General features: G+C 32.0%; 3 protein-coding genes and 1 pseudogene across 5 annotated transcripts; 2 read left to right on the top strand and 2 right to left on the bottom strand.

Annotated features, from left to right (window-relative positions):
* Positions 1-681: 681 nt before the first annotated feature.
* Positions 682-4,429, bottom strand: LOC100809767 (G-type lectin S-receptor-like serine/threonine-protein kinase CES101). 2 transcript variants are annotated; one of them, XM_006585153.4, is made up of 7 exons: positions 2,936-4,429; positions 2,484-2,588; positions 2,204-2,382; positions 1,901-2,111; positions 1,381-1,621; positions 1,142-1,289; positions 682-1,061 (listed from the first exon to the last, which is right to left on the bottom strand). In XM_006585153.4, the coding sequence occupies exons 1-7, from the start codon at positions 4,095-4,097 to the stop codon at positions 768-770; spliced, it is 2,340 nt and encodes a 779-aa protein (XP_006585216.1). In that variant the 5' UTR covers positions 4,098-4,429; the 3' UTR covers positions 682-767. The 2 variants fall into 2 exon arrangements, with proteins under 2 accessions (XP_006585216.1, XP_025985380.2); XM_026129595.2 differs by having other exon boundaries at positions 1,381-1,618.
* Positions 4,430-9,644: 5,215 nt separating this feature from the next.
* On the top strand, positions 9,645-12,098 carry LOC113002305 (G-type lectin S-receptor-like serine/threonine-protein kinase CES101; annotated as a pseudogene).
* Positions 12,099-14,201: 2,103 nt separating this feature from the next.
* LOC100818667 (mitochondrial proton/calcium exchanger protein) lies at positions 14,202-21,777 on the top strand. 2 transcript variants are annotated; one of them, XM_003531223.4, is made up of 15 exons: positions 14,202-14,350; positions 14,506-15,051; positions 15,435-15,747; positions 16,552-16,698; positions 16,792-16,880; positions 16,969-17,061; positions 17,957-18,083; positions 18,224-18,288; positions 18,399-18,573; positions 18,953-19,141; positions 19,270-19,317; positions 20,482-20,628; positions 20,716-20,798; positions 21,036-21,151; positions 21,441-21,777. In XM_003531223.4, the coding sequence occupies exons 2-15, from the start codon at positions 14,522-14,524 to the stop codon at positions 21,533-21,535; spliced, it is 2,217 nt and encodes a 738-aa protein (XP_003531271.1). In that variant the 5' UTR covers positions 14,202-14,350; positions 14,506-14,521; the 3' UTR covers positions 21,536-21,777. The 2 variants fall into 2 exon arrangements, with proteins under 2 accessions (XP_003531271.1, XP_040874070.1); XM_041018136.1 differs by having other exon boundaries at positions 16,552-16,880.
* Positions 21,778-22,329: 552 nt separating this feature from the next.
* LOC100781244 (flavonol 7-O-beta-glucosyltransferase UGT74F1) lies at positions 22,330-25,570 on the bottom strand. Its single transcript, XM_003531239.5, has 2 exons — positions 24,684-25,570; positions 22,330-23,250 (listed from the first exon to the last, which is right to left on the bottom strand). The coding sequence occupies exons 1-2, from the start codon at positions 25,338-25,340 to the stop codon at positions 22,525-22,527; spliced, it is 1,383 nt and encodes a 460-aa protein (XP_003531287.1). The 5' UTR covers positions 25,341-25,570; the 3' UTR covers positions 22,330-22,524.
* Between the last annotated feature and the right edge of the window lie 658 nt (positions 25,571-26,228).

Genomic DNA, 26,228 nt, shown 5'->3' with positions numbered 1-26,228 from the left:
TGATAAGCATTATATATTAAATAAAAGTTTGTTGTCAAATCATTAAAAGTATATAAAAATTGATTAGAAAATAGAAGCGTGTCGGAATCCATTATAAATTAATGATATAGAATTAAGAGTCTTAGTCTTTCATATTATTAAGGAGTGTTTGTTAGGAGAATTATTTTAAGGTTTTTAGGAATCTTTAGTTGAGATTTGAGAATGTTAAATTCTTATGTTTGATATGATAATTTAAAAATAATTTCAAGCATCTCATTTTTTTGGAATTTTAATTGTTTTTTAATATTTTTTTTTTTCATTATAATAATTGCATTGTGGCCTCACATGCATGTTTAAATATTATTCCAACGATTCCCCACAGTGTAGGTAACCTTATAAAATGTGTTTAACCTTATGAAAATAATAACTTATACTAAAACAAGTTATAGCTAAGAGCACAAAAAATCTTTAAATAGAGACTAATTTAGAGATTGAAAAAGTCTTTTTTTTTTAGGGGAAAAGATTGAAGTCTATTTACTTTGCTCGAAAGATTCTAACTAAATAAACCCTTGACTTGTGTCACTCAATGCCCTGCTCCCCATCACATATGTAGTACGACTTGAAAATCTGACATCTAATGCTTAGTAATTAAAAAAAATGTTGTTTCGTTATCCTAATTATATATATAAGTAAAGGAATCTATTTAAAGGAAATCATTCTAAAATGAATTTTTTTTATAAAAACAAAAATATATAGGAATATTATGCCGCAGGCATTATATTTACAAGCTAGGTAATAGTAATTTCATCAGTAGAGTTTGTACATAACTCTTTGGAAGATGCTTTTCTGAGTAAAATTTCTCTTTCCACATAGAATGCTGGTTTTCGAGGCAAGGGAACTACTACACTTTCATTTGTTAACATTGAAATTATTTGAGACATTGTGGGTCGATCATTTGCATATTTTTCTACGCATATGAGACCAATGTGAATGCATCTTGTCACTTCATTGAGATCAAACAAATCATTAAGCGATGGATCCATTAATTGTAGAGGCACACCTTGATTCCATAACTCCCATGCCTGTTAGCATTTTAGTCAAATTAGATAAAGAAAATAACATTTAGAAATAGAAAGAGGTCAAGAAGACTTATTTCACATACATGTCCTATCAAATTCATCGGGCGGTCGTCATTGAAGCTAGTATTTCTTCTCCCACTAATAATTTCAAGGACCAACACTCCAAAGCTATAAACATCAGACTTTACAGAAACAATTCCTTCCATAGCATACTCAGGAGACATATAACCACTGCAAAAAAAAAAAAGTTCATAACTTAGCAAAACAAACATTATTAACATATTTTTCAACTACACTTGGACAAATAGTTTTCCAAGCTTACTATGTCCCAATGATCCTACTCGTAGTTGTTGTAGATTCTTGTTCCTCAAACATTCTTGCCAATCCAAAATCAGAAATTTTTGGATTCATATTCTCATCAAGAAGTATGTTACTAGCTTTTAAGTCTCTGTGAATGACTTTGAGTCTCGAGTACTTGTGAAGATAGAGTAATCCTTGAGAAATTCCTTCTATTATGTTGAAACGCTTCTTCCAATCTAGTAACTTGCTTCGAGTGCAATCTTCTTAGTGTTAATGAAGCAATATGCATGTTGTTAGAAATAAAGCAATCTTTTAGTGTGTGTGTGTGACATTTATGTAGTTATGTTCAGATAGGAAAGCATAAGGCAATGAATCATATATACATCTATAACAATTACTGAAAACTTCGTTGAGCCAACTTAATGTTTCCCTCCACGTACGATGGCATCGGTTGGTACATGATAATTAAAAAATATTGTCTTAATTTGCCTTTTCCAATTTAAAGCATATCCTAATTAAATAGACTGCACCATATTCCATACCGAATAGATAGAAATCCAAGCTTTTGTTTGGCATATACTCATAAATTAGAATCCTCTCTTCTTCATGAATGCAGCATCCAAGTAGTTGTACAAGATTCATGTGTTGAAGTTCACATATGAGCATTAGCTCATTTTTGAATTCCACAACCCCTTGTCTAGATGTTTTTGAAAGTCTTTTAATAGCAGCTTCTTGCCCAGTTGGTAGGATTCCCTAAATTGAAAAAAAATAAAAAAAATCATTAGTCCTTTTTAAACGAAACTTGTTACAACTTGCAACACAAAGCCAATGGTTTATAATGTCACCTTATAAACTGGTCCAAAGCCTCCTTGTCCTAACTTGTTTTCTGGTGAAAAATCATTGGTTGCCGACAGTACTGAAGTATACTTAAATACTTTTAGATTTTGTCTCTTCTTGAACTCATCTTCAAGATCTTTAATTGCCGAATCCAACATCCCAGTCTCCATTCTATTTCTTTTCTTCTCTATTTAGATAAAATTTTGAATCATATGAAGATTGAGAACGAAAGGGGTTATGCTCGATAAAATATCGAATGTATGTACTACAAAGATATATATAGCTAACCTTCAAACAGATGTTTTCTTTTCTTCAAGGCCAGAAATAGAATGAAAGCACATATCACAAATGGAACAACTACTGCTACAGTTATCCATATCCACTTTTTTGTACCTGCATGCGGCGTAAACATTTACATATAAGTAGTTATGTAAATGTGATTCCAGATCTACAGCGTTTATACATCTGTGACTAATTAAAGTAAGATATTAACAAAAATATTAATAGATGGACACTTCCAGTATTTTTTTTTATCGTTATATGGACTTAAACAGTATAAAAACTTATTGGATGCCTCATTTTTTTTTTATCGCTTTCTTCTTATCATATCACCTATTCAATATTCATTATCATTTTTCTCTCTTCTATTTCATGCTCTCTCTGTAGCCTAACATTATATGTGCACAAAACATATCTCTAAGTGGAGTATGAAGTCATGAAATCATATATAGTGGACTTACCTTTGTGGTGGGTGTTGTTGACCAATATATGAAACGTTTCGCCCCCACTTGCAAAATTAGCTTCTTCGGTTGAATTCCAATGCAAGAAAGTACAACCAGTTCCACCATCATAGTAATTTCTGTATCCATTACAAGCACAATTTTCCCAGCAAATATCCCGGCAATCACTTGGGCCATAACTCGAATTACCTAGATTGTTTAGCATGTTCATACTGACGTAAACTTCCCTGGTTTCAAATGCATCACCGCTATGCCTACATGTGGGTATCTCCTCCCACTTTTGGCACCCTCCATCTGTGTTGTAACCATAACACATATCAGCCCTTGCAATAGCTTCTTTATTCCTATCTATCAACCGCCCAGTTTCCAATACTTCCCACATTATAAGCTCTTGTTCATTTGAACTTGTTGTTGTAATTGTGAAGTAGCTTTCGTCGTCGTTTGAGACAATCGTGTACTTGGTGTTGTGAATGGATCCATTGTTGTTTCTGAGTTCTCCACTTGTCCAGGACAATCTTCCTCGTTCCTTGATGATCAATTCTCTTCTTATGGGTTCCCACTCGAACCTGAATGCCCCGATTCTGGGGTCGGATACAGCCAACCACGAAACAAGTGACCAGTTATGACCAGTTTTGTGATTAACTCCTAACTTCATCCCAGGGAGAAGAGTATCAGTAGGGTAATCAAAACTTTGCCACAACACAGTGTTTGTTCCATTGGGGTGAAGTTGTTGCACCACAAAGTTACCTGTATCCAACAGCTTGGCTTCGGTGTTGTTGTTGTTCAGTGGTTGAGGTGAAGAAAAAAGGATGATGGGTTTGGCATCTTTGGATGATTCAATTTTGAGTACACCAGAGTGGTTTAGCATCAGAACTGCAGAATGCTTGTCAACGGGTTGATTTCTATTAGCAACCCACACTGCGGAATTATCGTCCTTTCTGTTGTCACTGATGCTTAAGTGAGTGTAGTTTACAATAGGATTTGTGTTTAATGGGGAAAAATCCATGCAGTATATGTTGTTTTCTGAACATAGCTGGCTTCTCGTATTCAGTGTATCTCCGGGCTTCAAAATGTTATTTGCGGCAATAACGCATTGGACTGAAATGAGAAGCAAAACAAGAAAGAAATGATATTCTCCCAGCTGTTTATAACAGATCACCATCTTCGAATACTTTAGATTGCAAGATGTTTATTCTATATGTAAGATATATGATATATAGTCTCTATTGGTTTGGAATTAATAACGTGTGGTGGTGCGCATTTTAGCTTCAAGTACATTCTGCATGCACCTTATAATTATATTAGGAAAAAGATCAACTGGAGTGTATGGAAGATTGAAAGAAAGAGAGATCCACGTACGGCGAGAAAAAAATAAACAAATTAGATAAAATAATTTTTTTATTTAATAACCAAAATCAACTATATTTTTTTTAAAAAAAAGCAGTCCACTTAGCATAAATTGTGCCAAGAAGATATATGGCAACAACTAGAACAATGGAAGGCAGTCATGGTCAATGAGGTTGATATACCTAGAGTATCCCCAAATTGAAGAAAAAAGCAAAGCAACCAAAATGATATACCAGTGCTATCCCATCCCTGAATATATATATATATATATAAGTATTCATGGACATCTAAAATATTTTATTTTATATGCAACTATGAAAGGAAGAAAAACATAGATATTACAAGTATTATAATGTGACATGAAAAAAATAAAAAAAGTTATGAGCGTTAATTATGTATTTAAAAACTTAGTGTATATGTATCATTAGTCACTAACAAGTTGACATATATTGATAATTATTTCATTGTTATACATTGATAACTGACAGTTAATTAAAATAATAATATTTCGTGTAGTGTAACTTTTTCTTGTTAATTAAGGGGTGCATGATTATAATTTTGAAAGATTATTTTGACATAATTTTTTTTATGAATTTTAAAAGACTATAAGAATGTAATGATTTAATTGTAAGATTTTTTAAAAAAGATTTTTATGATTTAGATTTTATAATTCAAATTTTAATGGATTTAGAAAATACGAATTTATAAGATTTGAAAAGATATAATATGTTTTTAAGATTTTAAAGAATTTTCTGAATTTTAAAAAAATATTTAAAAATATTTATAAAGATTCATGAATTTTATCCACTTTAAATAAAATTCATTCTATACAAAGTATCCTAAACCTATTACATAGCAAATCGATTTTTCCTAACATATTTATAAGCACACTAGATTCATTCTTCTTTAATCATCAATCATGTTAATTATATAAAAATTATATACCACAATATCTACCCGTCATATGGATATTTTTTGTCATTTTTACAATAACTATCCCAACAAACAAACAAATATATCCAACAATTATTTCAAACCTCATTTATATATTTATCCATACATAAGTCAATTTTTTATATTCATTGAAATTTTATATATATATATATATATATATATATATATATATATATATATATATTCACATTCATTAATATATATAAATACGTAATCAAGATGTTCTAAATTAAATAGTTGGAAAGATCTTTAATATCACACGTAATCATTGGTCAAAAAAATAAAAAAAAATTATGAATGTGTTCTTTTTTCAAGAAAGAGACAAGGGATGATGTATAAGGAAAAAGAAAGCATGCCAATTGATAGGAAAAGAAAAAAAATCAAAAAAGTCTTATGAAATCTCAAAAGTGTAAGTGAAATTGTTTAATATGTATTTTTTATTAAAAAATCTTATGAAATTTATTAAAATTTATCCTAAGAAAGAATTCATCAAAATTTATATATTTTTGAATACCAAAAGAATTTTTAAGTTATAAAAAATCTTCATTGAATACCAATAAATTTGATTAATTTTTTTTATAAATTTTTTAATAGTTTTAATTAAATACTACAAGATTTATTTATATTATTTAAAAATCTTGATTGAATACCTTAATTTTTTTATAATTTCTTTTAAAAATCCTAATTGAATACCCTCCTCCTAAAGTTTCAGAATTCTTTTCCATGTTGAGTCTTTCACTTAATTATGTCTAAGCTTTTAGAAAAGGAAAAGATGTTTCTTATTAAAATAATTAAAGGAAGAATATTGATAATTTGATTACTAATTGTTACATTGATTATAAGATCGATAATTTATTTATTGTTATTGATAACTGACACATAATTAAAATAATAATATTTGGTGTAGTGTAACCTTTTCTTTTTAATTAAAGTTTCAGAGTTCCTTTGTCTAGCTAACAACGTATTCCATGGTGAGTCTTTCACTTAATTATGTCCAAGCTTTTAGAAAAGGAAAAGATGTTTCTTATTAAAATAATTAAAGGAAGAGTATTGATAATTTGATTACTAATTAATTGTTACATTGACGATAAGATTGATAATTAATTTATTATTATTGATAACTGACATTTAATTAAAATAATAATATTTGGTGTAGTGTAACCTTTTCTTTTTAATTAAAGTTTCAGAGTTCCTTTGTCTATAGCTAACAACGTGTTCCATGGTGAGTCTTTCACTTAATTATGTCTAAGCTTTTAGAAAAGGAAAAGAAGTCTCTTAATAAAATAATTAAAGGAAGAGTATTGATAATTTGATTACTAATTGTTACATTGACGATAAGATTGAAAGACTCACAGGATTGATGATAGTATTGATCATAAGATTAGTTGTTCACATGGTTGTAAGTTGAAAATATAATGTGTTGATATGATTAGATTAGTTGCTTACACGTAGGATTGAAATTAAATCACTTTATCTAAACTTGCATTTATAAATAATGGTTACACATTTCACTTTTTTCAACAAGCTTACCACATTCGGGAATTATCGTTCGTATTTATGCTATACATGTGCCAAAAATTAAAGAGAGTTTAAATATTGAAACGAGCACGCAATAGTTTCCGGAATTTAATTTCCAGAAAGAGGGTTATTTTGAAAAATAATTAAAAGGAGATATATACTAGTACTAGTAGAAAGGAGAGATATAAATAACAATTGCCATATATATGTTGAACATTCTGATCAAGATTTGCTTCACGTTCTACTTATCCTTGGTGACTATCTTCGGACTCGGAATGTATCTACATTCATGGAGGGAGAATCCTCTCTTTCTTTTTATCACATTATAAAATCTCTTATGTTTATATATTTATTTTTTCTCTCTTTATAAGTGTTAAATATTATTTGGTGTCTATCAAACATTTTATATATATTCAATTCTTCTTGTGGCAAGTCACTTATGAAACAATTGAACACTGCCTTTGTTTTTATGTGTGCTGGTGCTAGCTAGGGCGGTTTTGGAGTACGTTTGTGTGGAATGGGCAATGTTCAATTGCAGCGAATGACCATGCATGCGATTAAATATATAGTTGGGTAGCTGCAAAGTCATATTAAAAAGCATGGAATGGAATTTTGCTTTAGACGTAGACAATGAAACTGTTCTAAATATTTCGAGAGCTTAGACGAGTATATTTAAAGATTAATTTAATATAATTTGTTAAATCTCATTTTTTATGGATTATAAAATTACTATTCAAAGTTATATAATTAAGAATTTGTAAAATTTTACTATCAATATATAAAGCCATAAAAAATATTTAATTTATCTTTTTAACATAGTTAATATTAAAGAAAAAATTGAGTAGTTTTAATTTTAAAAAAATACTTTTAACAATAATAATAATTACAAGTGTTATCAAATATCATTTTAAAAAACATGTATATATTTGAAAAGGAATATTTTTTCCAATAAAAATAACTAATATTTTTAATGAAATACAAATTTTTATTCTCTATACTTCATGTAATATCTTTATTTTTAAAAATAAGTATAAATCTATATTATAATAATTGATAGAAGTTGAAATATTTTCAAGAATAATAAAATATTCTTCTCAATTCATATTTGTTCGAAGTTTTTACTTGTTGAATTAATATAATTTTAAAATTACAGTCTTACTAATAAAATAATAATATATAATACATCATATAATAAATTAAATTAATAATTAATATATATTTTAAAAAAATAAAAAATAGGCCTTGCAGTTGCCACCGTAATGAGAGTTTGGCTATTTCATTTAAGATTAAAAAAAAAAGAGGTCGTAAGTTGGAATCTCCAAAAGAATAGAAATAAAGTATTTGGAGATGGTCTGTTGTATACAAGGATAATCTCATTTCTTGCTTGTTTTCAAATACTCGTACTGCTGCTGCAAATAACAGTTTGAAGCCCGGAGATACACTGAATACTACAAACCATCTATGTTCAGCAAACAGCAGATACTGCATTAATTTTGACCCAACAGTTCCAAATTCTGATCTAGACTACACTCACTTGAGCATCATTGACAACGGAAATGGTGGTACGTAGTTGGGTAGTGTTTTTGGATGGAGCAGTCTAAAGGGAGAATTTATTTTTTTAAGAAATTTAAAAGAATTTATGATAAAATAATTTGTTTGGATACAATATTTTTAGTATTTTATGAATTATTTAATTTTTGGTATTTTATGAATCATTTTAATTGACTAAAACAGTAAGATTTTAAATTCTTTAAAAAAATAAAGAATTTGAAATTCTTTTTTTAGATATGCTAACTTTAATTCACGTTCTTGTTCGCGACTTTTTCTCACTTAACATTTGCAATTACAGATGACCAAAGTTTTTACGACCAACATCGATATAAGTTATTTTTCACTATCGTTGGCCAAAGTTTCTTCAGTCAGGATTTTTTTGTATGATGTCAACAAAAGTTATTTTTTGTCGATATTGGCTAAGATTTTTTTAGATGATGTTGGTTTGGGTTATTTTCTCATTGACGTCAGTCATGGTAACTTTTTTGTTGACGTCAGCCAAGAATATTTTTTGGTCGTTGTTGTCTAGGTTTTTTTAGTTGATGTTGATCAATGATTTTTTTGGCCGACGTCGGTTAGATATTTTCTATCAAAATCAGTCATGACTAACTTTTGAGTAGACACCTACTAGGGTTTTTTCAGCCAACATCAGCTAGGTTTTTCCAACCAATATCGACCAAAGCTATTTTTTAGCCAATAGCGACTAGGGTTATTTTTCAGCCAATGTTAGCTAGGGTGTTTTGGCTTATGTCAACTACATTTTCTTAGCCGACAGCGATAAGAATTTTTTTTTGCTAACATCGATTAGGGTTTTCTGACTGACATCAACCAGAGCTATTTCTTAACCACATTAGTTATGATTTTTTTGTTGATGTTGGTTAGGATTTTTTTTGTAACACCAGCTAGGTATTTTTGATCGACATCAGACATGACTATCTTTAGTCGACATCGACTAGGTTCTTTCAGTTGACATCTACTAGATTTTTTTTGGTCGACATCTGTCAGAGTTATTTTTTAGTCAACATTAGTCAAGGCTATTTTATAAACGATGTTGGTTAGGACTTTTTGTCCGACATTGGCCAAGCTATTTTTTAGCCAACTTCAACGAGGGATTTTTCGGCCAACATTGACCAATGATGTTTTTCGGCTGATGTCGAGTAGGATCTATTGGTTGACGTCGATCAAGCTATTTTTTAGCCGATGTTGGGTAGAGTTTTTTTGTCAACGTCTTCTAGGACTTTTTAGGCCGACGTCGGTTAGTAAGGGCTATTTATCGACTGAAAAAGCCCTAGATGATGTCGACCAAAAAATCTCAAGCTGACATTGGCTAAAAATAATCATGGTCAATGTTGTTTTGAAAAGACCGTAGTCGACGAAGCCAAACAAACCCTAACCAATGTCGGCCAAAAAATCCTAGCTGACATTGGTAAAAAAACCTAGCCAACCGACTCAACCAACGTTAGTCAAAAAATAGCTCCAACTGACATCAATTGACAAATATTTCCAGTATACTTTGACATAATAAACCCTATTTGATGTCGACTGAAAAATAGCCTTAGTTAAAATTATCAATATTTTATATTTTTAAATTATTAAACATTGGAAAATATTTTTTAATTAATTTAATTAATATTTCAAAATTAAATTGTGTTTATTTTCTATAAAGTTTAATATTAAAATTTCATCTATTTAAAATATAAAATTAAAATTTTGTATATGAAAAAAATTGAATTGTCCTATCCAAACAAAAAATTTAAAATTGAAGAAATTTAAATTGATTTAACTAAACAAAATATTTGAAAAATAAAGAAAATTAAAATCAAAAGCAATTCAAATTTCAAATATTTCAAATTTTTTAAAATTTTGAAATTCTTAATCCAAACAAAGTTACTCTTCCCCTCAACCAGTGAACAACAACAACACAGAAGCTACGCTGTTGGATACAGGCAACTTTGTGGTGCTACAACTTCACCCCAATGGAACAAAGAGTACTAATGTGCTGTGGCAAAGCTTTGATTATCCCACTGATACTCTTTTCCCCTGGGAAGAGGTTAGGAGTCAATCACAAAACTGGTCATAATTGGTCAGTTTCGTGGTTGACTGAATCCAACCCAAGTCTCGGGGCATTCAGGCTCAAGTAGGAACCCATAAGAAGAGAATTGATCATCAAGCAAGGAGGACAACTGTGCTGGACTAGTTGAGAACTCAGAAATAATAATGGATCCATACACAACACCCAGTACACGGTTGTTTCAAACGACGATGAAAGCTACTTCACAATTACTACAACTTCAAATGAACAAGAGCTTACGATTATGTGGGTGCTATTAGCAACTGGGAAGCTGATAAATCGGATGGGAGAGGCTGTTGCAAGGGACGATATGTGTTATTGGTACAACACAGATGGGGGGCTGTCAAAAGTGGGAGGAGATACTCACATGCAGGAAATCGAGGTGATGCATTTGAAGTCAAGTTTACGTCAATTTGAACATGAAAGTCGATCTAGCTAATTCCAGTTATGGCCAAAGTGATTGCAGGTCTATTTGCTGGAAAAATTGCACTTACATATTATACTGATGGAACTGGTTGTACATTATTGAATGGGAACTCAACCGAAGGTCATAGTTTTGCAAGTGGGGGCGATAAGTTTTACATCTTGGCAAAGAACACCCATCACAAAGGTACGTAATCACTCCACATTTTGATTTATTTTCCAACTCCTTTTATAGTAACACAAGAAGCTTATTGATCATATACATTTAGAGTTATGTTTTGTGGACACATGCATAATGTTAATTAGTCTGGAAAGAGAAAAGAAATAGAAGAGAAAAAGGTTATAATTGTCATAGGTGATATGATGTAATAAGAAAATGAGAGTTGTCAAATAGGTATTTATGCTATAGGTGTCCATGTATTAAGTTTGTTGTAATATTTTATTTTACTTTAGTGACATATATGTAGTTAACGTTAGGGATCCGGAATCATACTTACATAACTTCATACATGTAAACGCCTCATGCAGGTACCAAAAACTGGATATGGATAACTACTGTAACACTAGCTGCTCTATTTGGCCTTAAAGAAAAGAAAACATCTGTTTGAAGGTTAGCTAGCTATATCTTAATTTGTTTGGTTCTAGATATATATTTTATTGAGACTAACATCTGTTTGAAAACCCCTTCTTAATTACCATTCAAAATTTTATCTAAATATTATAGAAGAAAAGAAATAAAATGGAGACTGAGATGTTGGATTCAGCAATTAAAGATCTTGATGAAGATGAGTTTAAGAAGAGATCTAAAAGTGTTTAACTATACCTCAATTCTTTCAGCAACTAATAATTTTTCACCTGAAAACAAGTTAGGACAAGGAGGCTTTGGAATAGTTTATAAGGTGACTACGATAAACCGTTGACTGTGTTGTAAGCTGTAACAAGTTTTGTTTAAAGGATTAATGATCTTTTTTGTTGCACTTTCGGGAATACTACCAACTGGGCAAGAATTCGAAGCTGCTGTTAAAAGATTTTCAAAAATATCTAGACGAGGGATTGTGGAATTCAAGATTGAACTAATGCGCATATGTGAACTTTAACTCATGAATCTTGTCAACTACTCTTGGATGTTGCATTCACGAAGAAGAGAGGATTTTAGTTTATGAGTACATACCAAACAAAAAGCTTGGATTTCCATATATTCGGTATGGAAAATGTTGGAGTTTATTTAATTAGGTGATGCTTTAATTTGGAGGACAAATTAAGAACTTTTTTTAATTCTCATGCAACAACGCCAATGCGTGGAGGAAAACATTAAGCTTTTTTCTCAACTGAAATTTTCAGTATTTATTATGGATGACTCATTGACTTTATGCTTTCCTATCTTGAACATAACTAAGTAAATGTCATGCTTTGTTTAACTCTTTACCATACTAATAAAGAAAAGATTTTTGGTTTGTTTAACTCATATCTACGTGAAAGAAAAGGATACAAGTTATGTCTCATCTTTACATTCATTTTCTTAAAATTCATTAATTAATATTAGATTTCAAAAACATAATTTATGAGAATAATTCAAAGCTATTTTTGAAATAATTTGATACTTCTTCTATATACAAATATACACACTTGAATATTGCTTAATTTTTAACACGTTATTTTTTTCCATTAAGAAAGTTGCAGTAGAAGCGAGTTACTAGATTGAAAGAAGCGTTTTAACATAATAGAAAGAATTTCTTACGGATTATTCTATTTTCATAAGTACTCGAGACTCAAAATCATTCATAGAGACTTAAAAGCTAGTAACATCCTTCTTGATGAGAATATGAATAAAAAATTTCAGATTTTGAATTGAGAAAAATGTTTGCGGAACAAGATTCCACAACAAATACGAGTAGGATTATTGGGACATAGTAAGCTTGCAAAAACTCTATTTGGGACATAGAGGCTTTAAAGTTTTGCTTTTATGAAAATTTATTAGAATTATTTCTAGTAAATATTTTCCTTTACTTGTATGATTTTCAACTTCCATTGCATGAACAAGACCATTACATATTTTTGCTTGAAAAACGTAAAGCTTAGTATAGAATATTACATATGTTTTAGCAATAGCCAAAAAACACTTGGGTGAGTTTTCAAGTATCTCGATTGTCATAACCTTCATCAAATAGCTCAACCACCAGAAAGCCATTGTTATGTGTTTCTAATTTGTCTCCGCACCCCCTCCCCCCCTTTTTTTCCTTCTGTTATCAGTTTCTGTGGTTCTTGCAATTGGAATTCTATAGTGGTTGGTTGTTCATTTTCTTTAATTTCCTCGAAAGACGTGTGATTATTTTGGTCTAGAGTCTGCTAGAACATAAATATATTCTCCAGGAGAGACAATCCTGTTTTGCAAAACCAAATATATATGAAAAGAAGTAGAGTGTAAGTTACAAACAAGAGCTTCAAAATACTATTTATTTTTTGTTCTGTCCATATTAAGTTTCAAACATGACAACTTTATATCCTCTCTTAATAACACTGTTATTTTCAATAAATTATACATGCATATTTAATCATTTCACCTTTTTGAAATATAATTTGCTTAATAATAATAATAATCACCTAAAAAATAAAATAAAATAATGATACAGCTTAATTGTGTTTTTAGCCATTGAAATTTGGAATGAATCCAATTTTGGTCTCCCAAACTTTTAAAAAATAATCATCTTATTCCCTCAAATTGAATTGCAACATAAACACATTTTTTTTCTGTGTATTGATTTTTCACCCCTTCTAACACAACGTAAACACGTTCTTTTATATTTGTTTAACAGAAATAGGAGGATTTTTAAAATCGCAAAAACTAACCATGTACGAGGTAGGAAGAGGGTAAATTGGGGTGGGAATAACAAAGCCCATCATTAAAATGAACCAAATGGATTTAAAAGTAGGTAGATGCTATATACATTTCCCCTCTTTACTAATACACTCCCTTTTCAGTTTATTTTTCTAAATTACCCTTATTAAAACGCACCCCTCCCTCATTTTTCTCTCCCTCACATTCTTCATCAGAAAAAACACATTCCCCTGAAAATTTACCAATTACATCGTAACCCCAATGGCAACTTAAAACCATTCTCCCAATTGCATATTGCTAGTTCGCTGATTCTTGAAATGTGCATAATTTCACAGCTCTTGTAGATGCTGCTGGCAGTGGTCTGGGCACACATGGGACTCCGAGTAGGGTGTAGGTGTTCGAGGGCTTTTGAAAAAAACAAGAAAAATGGAGTGTATAAGCAAATATGGAGAATGTAAACAGAAACCGCCTAAAAGATTAATATTTTGGGCAGGATTAAAAATGGGTGCAAGAAGCAATTGGCCAAAATAAATTGGCATACCCATGAATGAATCTAAGTAACAAACAAGTCAAGCAGCACGAATTGAAAGGCTATAAAAATGCATAAGACGTAAGTAGGAAAAGTGGTAAGAAAACAACTCCTTAAACCTCTCCGTTCTACTTTTCTAACACCCTAACTCTTGCCACACTCCTCCGTTTTCTACGCTCCGCATAAGTAAGTTCAGTCACGATCTCATCTTTCAACCACTAACAAAATTCTCACTAACTATGCAATATAACCAAAAATTAGATCTAAGCAATTCGCACGTGTAGTACAACACATTCTTCATTCACTCTTTGTTTCTCATCTCTTACTGTGACTTTTTCAAGGTTAATTCATTCGATAATGGCATCGCGAGCAATTTTGAGAAGGAGGAGAAGTTTAATCCATCAATACTTGAATAACTGTTTTGCTTCTTCTTCGCCGTCTCCCAGTAATCGCTCTCTGGAATTCGCTATAGCTACGACGTCACCTTTGTTTCCTTGTAAGCATGGAACGACGCCGTACAGAGACGGTTTGTTCCATCGTTTCGGATTGGGACAACTTGTTCCTAGATTCGGAAGCGCCGTTCCGCTGGACGGTTTTTCGGGATTGAACGCGCCGATAGGTGTTCGGTGGTTGTCGCAGTCGGCGGCGGCAGCGGCGAAACGTCATGAACCGGACGAGAACGATGAGACGGTGGCGAAGAAGCGGAAAGAAGCGTCGCCTGAGGAGTGCGATCAAGCCGTCGAAGGCTTGACCACTGCGAAGGCCAAAGCCATGGCGAAACGGGCGCAAGAGGAGTCGCAGAAAGACGTGCAGAGCGTGTTGCGGAGAGTGTGGACTGCGTTTTTGGGAATTGGTCCTGCGTTGAGAGCTGTCGCGTCTATGAGTAGGTCCGCAGTTACGGTTTCATAAATTACTCGAAATTGCATTTACTGTTGATAACTGTATTTGGTTTTAGATTGAAGTTATTGTTGTGTTTCGATTATAGAAATTGTGGTGTTGTGGCTGCAATTGCTATTTGCTGTTGCAGATTGAAATATGAAACAGTGAAATGTTTGTTCGTTGGTGATTTGGCATTTAGGTTTGCTAATTGTTGCATTTACGGTCGAGAGTTGTATTTGATTTAAATTGAGGTTACAGTTGTGTTTAGAGTAAAGAAATTGCAGCTCGGGCTTTTGAATTTGTTAGATTGAAATTTGAAACTGTGAAATGTTGATTCGTTAATGGTTGGTTATTTGGTGTTTTGGCTTGCTAATTGTTGCTGCTGCTGCAGGGAGGACTGGGCGAAAAAACTGGTTCACTGGAAAGGGGAATTTGTGTCGACGTTGCAGCATTATTGGTTGGGTTCTAAGCTGCTGTGGGCTGATGTGAGGATCAGTTCCAGGTTGTTGTTGAAGCTTGCGGGTGGGAGGAGTCTCTCCAGAAGGGAGAGGCAGCAACTGACGCGGACTACTGCCGATATCTTTAGGCTAGTTCCTTTTGCTGTTTTCATTATTGTTCCCTTTATGGAGTTACTCCTGCCCGTGTTTCTAAAGTTATTCCCTAACATGTTGCCGTCAACATTTCAAGATAAGATGAAAGAACAGGTAAATGCCAGGAATTTTTTGTCTGTTTGCTGTTATCTTTGCTAGTTCAAAATAAACTGTACAGAAATTGCTTAAAATCTTTTTGTTCCATTCCATCTAGGATTTGGCTTCTCCATAGTGGGTAAGGATAAATTAAGTATTTTTAATTGTTGATGAGAAAATCAATGGTGTATATTTCAACACATCCTTGATTTGTTATGCATGTGCACATAATAATAACCGTTAATTTTCTTATCAACAATTGAAATCACTCACTTTAAAAAGCCGGATTCTTCCTTCTATTACCAAGGGAAATAGAAATTCTATAACTAAGCAACTGCTCAACATAATGTCCATTTTTTACCAAGGGTATGTTTGGGAATTAGGTTTTGGAGGGGAAGGGAGGGGAGGACAATTTTTTTTTTTTTTTTAAATTAAGAGATTTATTTAATGTTTATAAAAAAAACAAAAGATTAACATATTAAATTGATGCTAATCTATCATTTTTTATCTATTTGTTTATCGAATTAGAGAATTTTTTTTAGAAATAAAAAATTTGTTCTTCCTTCCCTTCTCTTCTAAAACCAAACTTCCAAAATACCCTAATAATCAGCGTCTTTGGTTGCAAATTGTATATGAGCTTGCACCAATAAATGTTCTATGTTCTCTGGCAGCCACTGGTAACAAATATCCTGATCAGAAACCATTTTTGTGTCTCTGTATTTGGAGTGTGCATGACTTTTTTATTTTTTCAGTTAGCATGAATGTGTGGGATTTGATTGCCCATTGTAGGGTCTTTGGGTGACTCAGTTGCTCAATGTGTAGGAAGCATTGAAAAGGAGACTAAAGGCAAGAATAGAGTATGCAAGGTTCCTTCAGGATACAGTCAAAGAAATGGCAAAAGAAGTTCAGAACTCCCGCAGTGGAGAACTAAAGAAAACAGCCGAAGATCTTGATGAATTTTTAAACACAGTTAAAGCTTCAGTTCAAAGAATTGTTTATCAATCTTTCTTTCTGAATGTTTTCCTTAGTTTGTCATGTTTATGCATTATTTCCTTTCTGCAGATTAGAAGAGGTGCAACTGTCTCTAATGAGGAAATTTTGGGCTTTGCTAAGTTGTTTAACGATGAACTTACTCTAGATAATATAAGCAGGTTTGTTTCTTAATCCTGTGTGACTTCAATATGCTGTTTTTCTCAGTTGTGAGGATCATGACTTATATTGTGTCTTTACTGCTCGTAGGCCACGATTAGTCAATATGTGCAAGTACATGGGAATCAGCCCTTTTGGCACTGATGCATACTTGCGTTATATGCTAAGAAAACATTTACGGAGGTAAGATGCATTTTATCATGCAAGTTTTTGTAACCTTTTTCTTTACTAATTTTAATTGCAAGTTGGGGTTTTATCTAAATTATTTGTAATACAATTAGGAAAATGAAAAAAAAAGATACCTTGTTATTAGAAAAGATTACCTTCCCTTACTATGTCATTAGGGTATAAAATAAGATAACAAATAATCTTATGTGAATTATATTATTCAAATATAAATACCAAAAGATTGAACACAATAAGAGTATTCCTATATCTTGTGGCTACAACAACAACAACCAAAGCCTTATCTTGATAGATAGGTTTGACTTCATAAAGAAAATAATGTCATTGGGCTCAATCAAATATCAAATTCCTGATAAATCCATTGATGTAACTTTGGTGCCCAAATTGAATTGTAATTGGGCCTATGTTTCAGTTGGAGTTTAATGCTCTGTTAACTTTTGAAAATTGGTATCATCATACATGATTAAATTATTACAAGAATAGTTTATTTCCATTTATTTAAGGTTGGATAATTTAGAGAGGAATTTTATTTAAAAAAGAAAAAATTGGAGAGGAATTATTTCCTTTCCTTATCTTTTTGGTCTGAACACTTTACAAGCCATCTATGGCCCTAAAAGATTTGGTTAAAAGTTTTGGTGCAAATTTAGGTTTGAAATGTAGGCCTTGTTCTATGTTAATCTCTCATTAATATATTGCTTCAAACTGCTATTATGTGCTACTGCATTACTGCATTCATTTTCTGATGTTAGATGACTATAATTAGCATCATTGGTGACAAAAACTCTGCAAAATAGTTTTCTTTTTCACCTTTTAAGATTATTTACTTCAATTTACCATATAACTTGATGAACCTCGTAATTGTGTTACTTGCAACATGTCCCCCTTTTGTTAGGATTAAGGAAGATGATAAATTGATTCAAGCAGAAGGTGTGGATTCTCTTTCAGAAGATGAACTTCAGGAAGATTGCAGAGAGCGAGGCATGCTTGGAATGCTTTCTGTTGAAGAAATGCGCCAACAGGTTTTGTGTTAGAAACAATTCATGATTTGTGTTCTACTTGAGTACTGGATCTTGATGAGGATATTGAAACCTCAGTTTTCTTGAATATCAAATGTTACTTTGGTGTTTCTATTCTAAAATTTGTGAACCTGCCTGTTCAGCTTCGAGATTGGTTGGACTTATCTCTGAATCACTCTGTTCCATCATCTCTTTTGATACTTTCAAGGTAATTCTAGCATGGCTTCCTCCCTCAGCTCCTCGATGGGGCCAAATAATAAGCTAAAGAAGAAACCTGCTGGATATGCATTTTGAAATCTCACTTGATATCCTTTATAGGTCATTTACTGTGTCTGGGAGATTGAAACCAGAAGAAGCTGTGCAGGCTACACTTTCTTCTCTCCCTGATGAGGTTGTAGATACTATACAGGTTACATCTTTACCCTCTGAGGATTCTGTCTCAGAGAGGAGGAGGAAATTGGAGTTCCTTGAAATGCAAGAAGAACTTATTAAGGTAAAATATGGAATGACATTGCTCTAGATACTTATCCTGTTAAAAGGTATCTTTGTTGTATTAGGATGACATTGACAAGGTTATTCTGTTTGATAGTGTTTGATATATGCTCTGGTTCATATGAGAAGAATCTACTAAAAAATACTAAATGATCAGTGACATAAAAAGAATCATTTCAATATTTTGTTTGACAGAATTCATTTGGAGTCTGATTTGTAAGTTTAACAAATAAAGTGTTGGGTGTTGATATGCTAGAGTTCATAAAGTTCAGTTTCTGGTTTTAAATAACTATTGATGAAAATTAAGTAGCTTTCTTTTGATCCAAGATTCCATGTTTCCAAAAAGCACAATACGTAACAGTATTATAAATAAAATGCAGGAGGAGGAAGAGAGAGAGGAGGTGGTGCAAAGGATGGAGAGTAGTTCTAGTCAAGATGATAAGGCCCTGAAAGAGATGAATGTTTCAACGGCAAAAGAAGCTCACCAACTTGCCAGAGACAGAGCATTTGAAAACAAAGAACAACTGTGTGAACTTAGTCGTGCATTAGCTGTTTTAGCTTCTGCATCGGTGAGAATTTGATATCTAAAACATTAACTTCCTTTAATTTGGTAAATTGCTTTTTTTTTTTGTATAATCTATACTAATTAACATGTAAGCTGTTTAATGTGTGCTTATGTCTTTTACTCTGGTGGTAGTCTGTAAGTACAGAGCGTGAAGATTTTCTTAGACTGGTTAACAAAGAGGTATGTTTGAACTTTCAAAATTCATCATTTGCTTTTACACCTTCTATAGATTGCATGAAATATTCTTTGGGGTATGCTAAAGTTTTCATGCAATAAATATAATATTATTTGAAATTTGTTGTGCATGCAAGTGCACTAACAGATATGTTTCCACTTTTTTTAGCCTCCACATCTCTTATTTTTGGACAAAAATATCTCTCGTCTTCGAGTTTTAATCTACAAAAATACGAAGAGATCTTTAACACATTTTATTAAGGTGGTGTCTTTAAATTTAAAATTCATTAGTTATCTATATATATTAATTACTAGAAGACTAAATACCAATAAGATTAAGTTGTTTGAAAAAGAAAACAGAGGAGTTTGTTTTTGGTTCAAAACAAAAAGATGGAGTGCTCACATCCATCAACGAAGACAGAAAAAAAAAGAGTAGTGTGTCTATGATGATAACTTTCTATAAGATGAATTTTTCAGAAAAGTCTTATTTTGGATTGAAAGTCTGTATCATGCTCATATTCTCATAAAATTTTATATTTGTCCAAGAGCATTTTAGACTTCATAAAAAAATATTAGAATTTATCTTTAATATGCTTTGCAAATAAGTGAAAACATTTACCTTTTTATTACATATTTATTTTTGTTTCAATTTTCAAAAGGATTGGCTTGAAAGGTATACAGAACCATTGGTGATATTTCAAGTAGTCATTGTTTTCTTGTAAGAAGTTATTGTGTGGTGTATCTAACTGTAATGTTCAAAGATTATAATGAACACAAAAATAATTTTTTAAATATTAGTTACATGGAAAAATACAATAATATATCCTAATTAAAGATAAGTTTGCAATTGTTTCTTACACAATTTCATATGCTTGATATTATTATTAATAATAATATTAGAACTGCTACCACTTTCAAATATTTCTCTCTATTAATGTAATCAAACAATCATTCTACAAACAATTCATCGGTGACATTGTTAACAGGTAGCAATTTAACTAGTGATAGTGAGGGTGAATTCTAAGTGTGGGGTACATGCCCCTTGCCCTATAATGTGCATTTGTCATTGTATGACAATTGATACACTGTAAATTGATCCCACCCTCTGTGACTGCATATATATTTAATCCATTTGCCATTCTTATCATTGGCTGTTTTGTATGTGTCCAGATAGAACTCTATAACAGCATGGTAGAGGAAGAGGGCCCAAATGGTAAAAAAGATGCCTTTAAGGCATATAAAGCTGCCCGAGAGGAACATGAACACACTAATGAGTTGGATGAAGGGGATAAGGTGTCATCAGCACTCATTGGGAGAGTAAGACCCATTTCATTTAATCTAGTCTTAGGGAAAACCTAGAAAAATTTGCACTTCTGAATTTGTAATTATTTGAAAATCTGTCAGGTTGATGCTATGCTTCAAAATCTTGAGAAGGAAATAGATGACGTCGATGCAAAAATTGGTGACCGTTGGAGGCTGCTGGACAGGTTTGCACTAGCTCTTCAACTCTAATGGGAAGAATACATTTCCACATTTGTTTTAAAAGTTAAACATTGTTTGGGATGTCAACGTGTGATTATTATTTCACAAGAATTTGATTAGTATTGTGCTCAATTTCTTCTTGTTTGCCACTTATACATGTTGTGTACTCTCTACTGGGACAATCTATGTTTGTAATGACTTCTGTGCTTAGATTAAGAGTTGTTTTGGGCCCTTTTTTGCAGAGATTATGATGGGAAAGTAACTCCTGAGGAGGTAGCCTCTGCTGCAATGTACTTAAAGGATACATTGGGCAAAGAGGGTATCCAAGAACTTGTCAGCAGTCTTTCCAAAGATAGAGGTCTGTCATTTCTCTCACACACATAAATCTAATATATATTCTTTTAATCTTGTCAATTCTTGATTTTGTTTGCTATGTAGTGCATTTAAAAATAGCCTGTCAGGTCAGGTGGTCCCCTCAGCCACTCCCCTTCGTGGATTGGTTGAGAGAGGGAAGCATCTTTGTTGAATGCTTTGACAACTTGTAATGTTTCTCTGAATAATATATTCGGTGACTTTATTTATCAAACTTATGAAGATTATTAGTTCATGAATACAATAGTTACTGATAACATATTTTGTTGCTACAGATGGGAAAATACTTGTTGAAGACATTGTTAAGTTGGGCAGTTGGAGGGAAGATGGTAATGCTCATGAAGATGATGAGACCAGGGAGAGGCTATGATCCATCATTTGACTTCCAGATACATCCTATTTGAATTCCATGCCACAAAAAATGTTGCGCAAATGTACTCTAGGTCATTCGAATTTTTCAAGTCATTGATTTTTATATTTATGTATTAATAAATAGTTCAATTGTAGCAGTCAGACGAAAATGAAGTGTGTGCAAGCTCTGTAAATTTTTGACTGCTGAGCACACAAATATACTTTAAATCTATAAATACGGCACTTAGGCCTTGTTGGCTATTGGAATGCATTACTGTACTAAAATTGAAATTTAAGTGAAACACAATACTATTTTAATAATTTATTAATTAATAGCTTAAAGCCTTAAACACATTTGTTAAGAAATAAAAACAATAATTATTAAATGAAAACTAAATCCTTTAGTATGTAGAAATCAAAACTTTTCATTCGATATTTACTATGAGATCTATCTTAACAACTTTTCTTAATGTCCTTTGTGTCTCTTTTTACACGGCTAAAAAGTAAAAAGACCATGTAATCTATTTTTTTCACTAGTGCTTTTAGTGGTTTCTTTTATTGTGTCAAAATCAAAATTATATTATCTTATTTTTTAGTAGTTTCACTATCTTTTTAGTTCTTAATTTCTTAAAGATTTATGTTTCTAGCTGAACTTTTTTTACGGATCAATGTTCCTCTTAACTTTTTTCATCCTTATTTTTAATTCTTTTAAAAGACTAAAAACAAGGATAACAAAATAAATTAAAACCAATCAAAAAAAAGTTCAGAGAATAAAAGTAAAAAATGCCAAAAAAAATTAGAGACTAAAAAAGATAATAAAACCTTTTTTCTTGAATAAAGGAGAAGCTATATAACTAGTAAACGTGTGGTGCTTGTATATACAATAATTTAAGTATTTAACATAGAATGACATAAACATATAATAGCTACTAAACAGACAAGAGGAAAATAAAATTCTAATACAATTTATGGAATCAATATTAATTGACACCAAAAGGGATATTTAGTTTAGGATCTTTTCAGATTATTTATAAATTCATTGATGTTGTTGTCTGAAGTACCACCCTGACTCACTGCTTCTATAGCCAATTCCTTCCATTTCTTAGCATTAATTCTCATTTCTCTTCCTAGGTCCTTTTCCATTACTACCCTGATGCAATTCTCAACCTCTTCTCTTGTTACAATCCCATTCTCATTCTCTTTGACTCTGATTCCCACTTTCCATACATCCTCAACAAATTTTGCATTTGTGGGCTGGTCAGTCCACTGTGGCAGTGCAACCATTGGCACCCCTAAGCACAATGCTTCAAGTGTTGAATTCCATCCACAGTGTGTGAAAAAACAACCGACAGCATGATTTGATAGCACTTCCAATTGTGGGGTCCAATTAACTATCAAACCCCTTCCACATGCATTAATTTCCTCCCCCAACTCTTTTGGGAGATTCTTTCTTTCCAAATCAGGGATGACCCACAAGAAGTTGAAGCCAGTTGCCATTAGGCCCAATGCTATTTCCTCCATCTGCTGTGAGCTGAAGCACACCATGCTGCCAAATGATATGTAAATAACTGACCCTGCAGGCTTTTGTCTCAGCCAACTAATGGCTGATGAATCTACTTGAAAGAGATTCAAAACATTGTCTGTGTCATTTGGGACTGCCTTGTCCAAGTGAAAGGATGGAACTGTTGGCCCAATCATCAATATTGGACATAGCTTTGACATGGAATCCACCACCTATACATCAATCATCATTGACATGGAAAATCATGAGGTCATAATTTGTTCAGCCAAACACATTCACAATTCAATTTTGTCACATGATTACGAATTTCCGTTCTTAATCAGTTAATTTTTTCTTGACAAAACTTAGGGAGAGGGGGTGGTGTTTTAGTCCAAGGCGGAAAAAGTCTTTGAACTCAAAAAAAAAACTTGCATTTACCGCACTCGAAAAGACAAATGGAAACTCGAATTTGTAACCCGTAAGATATATGATCTTTTCTTGCTCTACTACTCCGTTCTAGTTACCTTAATCAGTTACTGTTACTAGTCAACCGCTTTAATTAACATACCTACCACCAATAATTTAGTCATTTTAATGGATAGGGATGAAATTATTGTTTTGACTATCTCTAAAATAATCCAATTAGGATTGTGAAAAAAAATTCAAATATATAAAATCAATCCATATTCACTCTAATCTATTTTTCTTTAAATCCATTTAAATGGTCTAGTTTTATATTCAAATCTAATTTTTTAGATTTTAAATCAAATCCAATTAATTGTATATTTGTTTGGATTTTCAAACCCAAAATATTCCCTCAATTGACGTTAATCGAAAAAATCCTAGTTGATGTTAACAAAAAATATTCCTAACCAGCGCCGGCCAGAAGAAATAGTCATGGTGATGTTGGCCAACAAGCCCTAGCTAACGCCAACAACAAAAAAAAGTTTCAACCAGCGCCAGCAAAAAAATCTAGTTAATGTTGACCAAAATATAGTCCTGACTGATGTTGACCAAAGAATATTACCAACCGACATTGACTAAAAATCCTAACCGACCTCAAACATAAAATAACGCTACCTAAGATTGACCAAAAACATCTTTGGTCAACGTCGACCGAAAATGCACTGACTAACATCAGCTGAAAAATATCTAGGCTTATGTCAACCCAAATTGCCCTAGTTGAGATAGGCTAAAAATACCCTAACCAAGATTGATCAAAAATAGTCTTGACTAAGATCAATTGAAAATAATGCTTATATAGGCAAGTTCCAAGTTTTCAATTTTTAGCGTTTGATTACTAAAATTTGTAAAAAAAAAATTCTTATAACATTTAAGAGGATATAAATTGGATATGATCAAATTCATATCTACTTAAATGGATTGGATCTTGAATCCAAATTATTTTTTAAAAAATATGGATATAGATTTAAGATCCAATCCATTTAATTGGATATGAATTAGATTCTTAAAAATCCAATCAATGCCCACCCTAACTCCAATACATGGCTCATGATTACTTTTAAACATGTTGGTGCACAATCACAGGCATAAGATTATTATTTTTTAAACCATAGACATAAGAAATGATATCAAATGAATAGTAAATTACAACATATTCTTGGAAAGGAGTTGAAATACTGTGCAAGTTTGACAAGAAATATACCTGCTCCTCCAGCTTGTAGAAGGAATTGACAAGAATGATATCTGCTTTGTGGATGTTAGAAAATTGATTCATGACCAAGTCAAAGTAAGCTGGATAGAATCCAGGATCATAAACAAAGGCTGGTGTGTCTCTTAGATCAAGCAAAGGAAGCCCTTGAATAGAGATTGGAGGTGATGAAATGGGGACCTTAAGAAGTCCATGGTAGACATGATAATATATGTAATTGACTGCACACATTTGAGTGAAAAAAGCAGCTCCAAATAACCCAAATTCTTTGGCTACATCCAATACCCATATAACCAAAGGGTCATATACCACACAATCAATAGGGTGATCTGAAGAGTTGTATTTTTTTATGAGTTCCCTCAAGTTATTGGAACCTATTTCTTGCATGCGAGATAAATAGGTTGACACACTACCAGCTTGACCAAAACCACCTTGATCACAGCCATCTGATATGAAATCAAGTTGAACATTTCCTAACAAGGAAGAAGATTGAAGATGCATGGACTTGGAAATGAAAATGGTTGTGACCATAGTGACTCTCACTCCTTTGGTGCTCAAGCGCTTGCTGAATTGGAGCATTGGGTTTATGTGACCCTGACTTGGGTATGGAACCATTAAGACGTGGCTACATCCACTCACTCTCTCTTCCATCTCTTATTTCTATACTCACACAAGCTATAGAGGAGAATTGGCAATGGAGGTGATAATGATAAAATAGCTCAAGTTGTCGAAAATTGAAGTTAATTATAGGGTCACTTGTTAATTGTTATTTTCTTGTCTCAAAACACTCCGTGGGAACATGTCTTGTGACAGAACCTTACTTCTTTCGTATACGAGTCTTTAAAAGTCATTAGATTTGAATTGATAAAGACTCTCTCTTTACCGGCACCAATGTTAGCACCGCAAAAATTGTTTAGACTTGTAGCCACTAAATATTTACCTATCAATATAAATTGGAAACTCGCGTGTCTTCTGCAACCAACTATTTCTTATCCCAACAAGGCGACAACATAGTACATCCAAATCTCATAGCTTATTTTGTTTATTTTTAATTTTGCCAAAACAAGAGGAGTTCTTATCAATACCCAAGTGCATACACACGTATTTTTTTTTCTATAGAAATAAAAAAGAAAGTATATTTACAATAATTCATACATATAAATTTAATGCATGTCACACTTTCACGGTTTCACCTCAAAACTCTCTGTTTTGCACATTATATAGTGTCTCTTAACTTCGTAATGGTTTGGTTATGTAAATAATATTTTATTTAACGAAAAGAATCATTTTAGATAATATCTTTTGTAACATTCTTTAGTATTAACAAAAATTTATTAAAAGTTACGACAAAATAATTAATGAAAAATATTAAATAGAAATTAAAACTCACATTATTTTATGGATTATAATAATTTTCAATTAATAAAAAAATATTTAAAAGTATATATTAAAAAAATTTAGAGATTTTCTTTTAATTAAATCTTCATTTTAGAATTTCTTTCCTCTAAGATTTTGTTTTTGTACTTTTCATCCGTCATG

The sequence above is a fragment of the Glycine max genome, chromosome 8 (assembly GCF_000004515.6).
Source record: "Glycine max cultivar Williams 82 chromosome 8, Glycine_max_v4.0, whole genome shotgun sequence".
Taxonomy (NCBI): Eukaryota; Viridiplantae; Streptophyta; class Magnoliopsida; order Fabales; family Fabaceae; genus Glycine; species Glycine max.
The sequence above is the reverse complement of the archived record's forward strand: the minus strand, read 5'-3'. Positions and strand labels throughout refer to the sequence as shown.

Bases quoted from the DNA above. Each gene is read 5' to 3' on its own strand.
- LOC100809767 (XM_006585153.4), bottom strand. From the start codon at position 4,097: ATGGTGATCTGTTATAAACAGCTGGGAGAATATCATTTCTTTCTTGTT. The intron at 2,589-2,935 runs GTAAGTCCACTA...CGCCGCATGCAG, and splicing joins CAACAACACCCACCACAAAG to GTACAAAAAAGTGGATATGG. The intron at 1,622-1,900 runs GTATGGAATATG...ATTAACACTAAG, and splicing joins CTTGGATTTCTATCTATTCG to AAGATTGCACTCGAAGCAAG.
- LOC100818667 (XM_041018136.1), top strand. From the start codon at position 14,522: ATGGCATCGCGAGCAATTTTGAGAAGGAGGAGAAGTTTAATCCATCAA. The intron at 15,748-16,551 runs GTAAATGCCAGG...CTCAATGTGTAG, and splicing joins AAGATAAGATGAAAGAACAG to GAAGCATTGAAAAGGAGACT. The intron at 19,318-20,481 runs GTATGTTTGAAC...GTATGTGTCCAG, and splicing joins TTAGACTGGTTAACAAAGAG to ATAGAACTCTATAACAGCAT.
- LOC100781244 (XM_003531239.5), bottom strand. From the start codon at position 25,340: ATGGAAGAGAGAGTGAGTGGATGTAGCCACGTCTTAATGGTTCCATAC. The intron at 23,251-24,683 runs GTATATTTCTTG...ATTGATGTATAG, and splicing joins TCTACAAGCTGGAGGAGCAG to GTGGTGGATTCCATGTCAAA.